At 39.8% G+C, this 5,453-nt stretch overlaps 1 protein-coding gene across 1 annotated transcript; it reads left to right on the top strand.

The window, feature by feature from the left end:
• The first annotated feature begins 2,152 nt into the window (after positions 1-2,152).
• On the top strand, positions 2,153-4,955 carry LOC144537899 (butyrophilin subfamily 1 member A1-like). The gene is given in 6 exon segments (XM_078281811.1): positions 2,153-2,174; positions 3,022-3,131; positions 3,134-3,236; positions 3,239-3,364; positions 3,502-3,780; positions 4,839-4,955. Coding segments are annotated over 6 exon segments (678 nt in total). The 3' UTR covers positions 4,877-4,955.
• Positions 4,956-5,453: the final 498 nt, after the last annotated feature.

The raw sequence follows: 5,453 nt of genomic DNA, 5'->3' as shown, positions 1-5,453 counted from the left end.
TAATTTAGTCCACATTATGGCCTCAGACCCCCATTTGATGAGATTTTGTCTATCGGACTCAAATCTGAGAATATTTTTATTGGTAAATATGATTTTGTCCAGAATTCCATGACTATCTGCAAATTATAGACAGATAACAGTGAAACTACGATCATAATAATCATTCTTCTCTAATTGCATTAACTTTTTTTAAATGAAATAATGGTAACAATTCAATTTGCTGGGGACCCCCTGGAATCCCCTCAAGAACCCCTGGTGGTCCCCGGACCCCACGTTGAGAACCACTGCTGTAGACAACCTGGCCAAACTCCATTCTGCAGGGCATCCAGCGCTTTGGAGAAATATTTACAGGTATCATGCTTTCCTTTCTTCTCTCCTTCCATCTCTCTCTCTCTCACACACACTTTTCTCTTTCTCCCTCTCTCTCTTTTTCTTGCTCCTCCTCTCCCTCTCTCTCTCTCTCTCTCTCACACATACACACACACACACACACACACACACAGTCACTCAAAGGGTTGATAGATGTTATGAGCTTGAATAAAAGCTCCTACTCTGCCCCCTGCTGTAAATCAGCAGACCTATCACCTATCTCATAAACATTTCCTCTTCCTGGGTTGCCAAGACGACAGACAAATATTGTTATCGCTCATGTAATAAAGAAATAGAGAAACAATCATTTTTGCGCTTATCACATGTCAGCCAGTCAGTGTCGTCCACCTCTGATATGATGGAGGTTCCTCCCTGACCACAGCTTCTTCTTTGCACATTTTAATTTTTCATTTAATTGTTCAATAATGTTTTCTGCAAAAGGCCTAATGTATCCCAGAGTTTCTCTACCACTGAACAGGTGTGGTGGGTCACTCTGCCTTAAAGAGCTGCTGACACTAAAATAATTTCATCAGTCTGTGTTTCAGTGGAGAGTTTTAGTGTCCCATGATGCTCTGAATGCTGTTTCAGAGGCTTTTCCACCCTGAGGAGAAGAATTCTGGGGGAAACAGTGAATAGGCCTACTTGTAGTTTTAGGGCAAGAAAATGGTAGAATATATAGATACTGAATATCAGCCAAAATATTGTCTATAAGAAGATCTATACAAAAATATATCCGTATTGGCCCATATTGGTCGAACCCTATTACAGTAATATGGCCTAAACTATAAGCAAATTGAAAAGCACACCCACAGCAGTGTTCATTTATGATAGACGTGCACAATTCCAACACTGTTGCTACAGGCTAACATCTAATACACATGCACACTTACAACGCTATGCACCTCTTTACAGTAATATAGACTGAAGTCTAATAGACATAAGCAACAGCAGATAGACAGTAAAACACAAAGTAAACACACATTACCGCCCAGTACATGTGACCAGGGTGAAGGTACGTTTTTTTTAAATTATTATTATTATTTGAGGACTTTGGACACGCGGCCTACTTTCCTCTGTGGTGACGAGACTCTATGGTGCAACAGGTATGGAGGCTTTTATGAATTAAATTCTTATTCTTAATGTTTTTCCTATTTTTTAATTAAAACAAATACGTTGTCGCCTGTTTTTACAATTTCCTCTCAAACACAACTATTTTTCATCATTTATTGCGCGCAAAATTGTATACGAAATATGCATGAAATAATTTCATCATGTAAAATTTCAACAACACTTAACTGACTTTGAAAACAGACTGTACAGTTTATTTTGAGCAGTTGAGCACAAAGTCCTTTGTTTTCTGAACACAAACTGTCGGATATTATGGGTTTATGCGTCAGTAATTTATTGAAGCGATTGGACTTGAATTGTAACTTAGAAACAGTGGGTTATAATAAGTGTAATATATTCAACAAACCTGGCAGCTTCAAAACACAATTTAAAGTCACAACTAACTGTCTTTGGCGACAGATGAAAGTGAAACTAGTTCTCAAACATTACACAATGAAGGACATACATACTGTAGAGGAAATTACTTTATTATTATTATTACTGTTATTCAATATTGTACAATTGCAAGGTTGAAACAGCTCGCCAGGCCACGTTTGTATTCACACTACAAGCGTAATTAAAATATATTGAATCTGTCTTTGAACTTGAATTAAAATAAAGGAACGGCCAGCAGGGGGAGCTGTTGAGCAGTTTATGTCCTGTTACATTATTCAACATGGTGGATGTAGATGCTGAAGGTACATTGACAGTTTGACATTTTACTAGACAAGCATGCAAATAAATGGATGCACTATGAAGAATCAAAACTACCCTTTTCTCAAAATCTGAGCTTCATTCTAAATTCTGAGAAAAAAAACAACAAACAAAACAACAACAAAAAAAAATATTCTTACAGAATGATTGTTGGCAGATAGGAACGAAGATCTTAAAGCATTTCAAGAAGAACTTCATTTTTGACTGATTAAAGAGATATTTTGGATTTCATTATTTTTCATAAATATTACTAAAAAAGCATTTTTTCTTCCATATTCTCTTCCTAGAAATCAACATTTAGAAACTGGTTCATGTCAATTTTCAGAATTCCGGGATGCTTCAGCTGAAGAACGGACTGTCTCTTAAATCTCAGCTCAGAGTCTTCAGTGCCATGGTTTTCCATCACACTGTAGTCCTTCTTCTTCTAATACACTCTTGTGGAGGTAATTTACACACAAACACAGGTAAAAAATCATGATTAGGCTTTAGATGTAATATAATGTATAAATGCTGTTAAAGTACATACTATCAATTTCTGTACCAACAGTACGTTAGAGCAAAACTCTTAAGAGGTGACGCAATCTGATGTCATGTTCATCAGTTTCGCTCTCCAGGCACTTGCTGGTTTTAGGCTTACTTGCCAACCTTGAAAGTCCAGAAATAAGGGGAGGGGGCTGGGGGGTTTAGGTCCAAAACAACACCACATTTCAAACAGGTTTTCAATCACTTTACGGCAAATGCAGCAGCCATGACCAGCACTTCACTTTTCATTTCCATTCCATATAAGTAGAAAAAGAAGCCAGCATTGTAATGAGAGTTATTTCTTCGCAGGTCAGCCTCAGGTGATTGGTCCATCTCAGCCAATAGTGGCAATTGTTGGTGATGACATCATTTTGCCATGCCACCTGGAACCTGCCATGGATGCTGTTGCCATGACACTGGAATGAGAGCGAGACCTGACCTGGACTCCGGATTTGTACATGTGTGGCATTATGGTCAGGAACTTGAGCTCAGTAAACACCCGTCCTACGAGGGAAGAACGTCACTGTCATCGACAAACTGAAGCACGGAGACATTTCACTGAAACTCTCTAAAGTGAAACTCTCTGATGAGGGAAGATATAGATGCTTCCTTCCCTCATTGGATAGAGACTCCATTGTTCAGCTTGTTGTTGGTAAGTGGGCATATGATCATTGTGCGTGTTTTCTTCATCTTTGTTCATCCAGATGATAATTGTATGCCGTGCCAAGCATCGTTATTCCATTTCTACTGAAACCATTGTTTTAAATGTCTCCTCTTACTCATCATTAGGTGCTGTCTCCTCTCCCGTCATTGAGATTACCAAAGACAGCAGTGGAGTGGTTTTAGGGTGTGAATCTAAAGGCTGGTACCCAGAGCCTGAGGTGTTTTGGCTGGACGGTGAGGGAAACATCCTCTCTGCTGGACCTACAGAGACAGTCAGAGGTCCTGATGGCCTCTATACTGTCAGCAGCAGAGTGACTGTGGAGAAGACCAACACCAACAGGTTCACCTGTAGAGTTCAACAGCAGAACATCAACCAGACCAGGGAGACACAGATTCATGTTCCAGGTAAAAATGTTTTCTAAAGTCATGATATGGACACTTTATTAGCTTTAAACAACTGAGGTCTAGACTTGAGACTTGTGCCTCAAGACTTGAGACTCAAGCAAAGTTGACTTGGTCACACCTCTGAAGTGTTGTAATTAACTTTTTTTGGTGAACCCACTTTCCCTCAAGCTGCCTCGTCTACTTCTACTTCAGTTAGGGATTTCCTACATTTCCCAGAATGCCTTTTGACAAAAGAGAAAGAGGCCTACAGAGAGCAATAGCAATATTGATAGTGATGGCATAAGAGCAAGAGAGCAAGTTTTTCCAGACATGAAAAAATGAGTCAACCCTTACTCAAAATGCAACCTGTCTTGTTGCTGCATTGCACTGTGGTCTATTGAGGCTGCTGTCAGTGTAGAAATTGGTCTCTCTCCTCTTCTCCGATGGATTTCATTTCTCCCTGTATGATTGTTGAATGTTGGTGTGAAAGAGTGATTCTAGAAAGAAGCCACCAAAACCAAAACCTGATGTTTACCGGTGATGTTTTAGAGAGCTGAAAACATTTCTGAAATATTGTCTTACATTAGAAATCAAGGGTCACTGAACTACAAGGCATGTTGCAGTGGAAAAATTAAGTGGGGAAGATGTGTTAGGCATGTAATTGATGTTTTGAACCATTTTAGCCAAAAGTTTACATGGTATAATAGTTCCACTAGACTTGTTAGGATGTGAATAATGATGTAGGTCTGGTAGCAGTAAAGACACTCCAGGTTAAACAGTATTTACAGCCTCTGTCTCTTGTATAGGTTCAATTGGAGGTCATTTGAGTTGGAGGGGCATCAAGTATGAATGAGGTTGTAAAGAAGAAAAAATATGTAATATTCACATATTCCAAAGTGTGTGTGTGTGTGTGTGTGTGTGTGCATTCAGTGCCACACCCCACCTCTCTCAGACAGCCTGTGTATTCCCTCTATCTTGCCATCTATCCTCCCGTCCCATTCCATCCATCTTTTTCCTCTTTCCCCCGCTCTCTCTCCTGTTCCTCCCCTATGTCTCTCTCTCTCTCTCTCTCTCTCTAGCTCTCTCTCTCATTGTCATATCTGTTTCTAATGGGTGATTGGAGTTGCCGTTGGTGCTTTTGAAAAGGGCAGAGGTCACCACAAGACCTTTGCGTGTGCCGTGATTAGGATCCTGACATGACCACGATTCCTGTTCTCTGTGAATATTTGGAACATTTCAAAGGTAAGTCGCCGGCCGGTCTGTTAAAATTCAAGCTGTTGCCGGATTTACCAGAACACCCTACTGATTACTAATAAAGTCTCAAGTTATATTTTCCGATGTGTGTTTTTTGCCAATAATAAGGCAACAACAATTTACAGATTTTTGAATGGACCTTGGTGTGGTAGGAGGGCCTTCAACCTCGGCCCGCTCCTGTGTGTTTGAATGCAGAAATCTCTGCAGGCTGTTTGTTTCACTTACTACTATTCGGGAACCTCTGCTGATATTTATTTATTGTCATATTATGCTTCAGTAAAGCAGAAATATGACACATAGATGCTTTAATGCCCATGCAAAGTATAAACCCACCGATGTATTTGCCACAGTCAGAAGCACCTACTGTCTGTTCTACTGCAGGTTTGTCCGACCTCCCAGAAGTCATAGGCTCCTATTGTTTTTTAAAATCAATTAAAAAC

Source organism: Centroberyx gerrardi, chromosome 23, assembly GCF_048128805.1.
Source record: "Centroberyx gerrardi isolate f3 chromosome 23, fCenGer3.hap1.cur.20231027, whole genome shotgun sequence".
NCBI classification, from domain to species: Eukaryota; Metazoa; Chordata; class Actinopteri; order Beryciformes; family Berycidae; genus Centroberyx; species Centroberyx gerrardi.
Note: the sequence above shows the minus strand (reverse complement) of the source record. Positions and strands in the feature narration are given on the sequence as shown.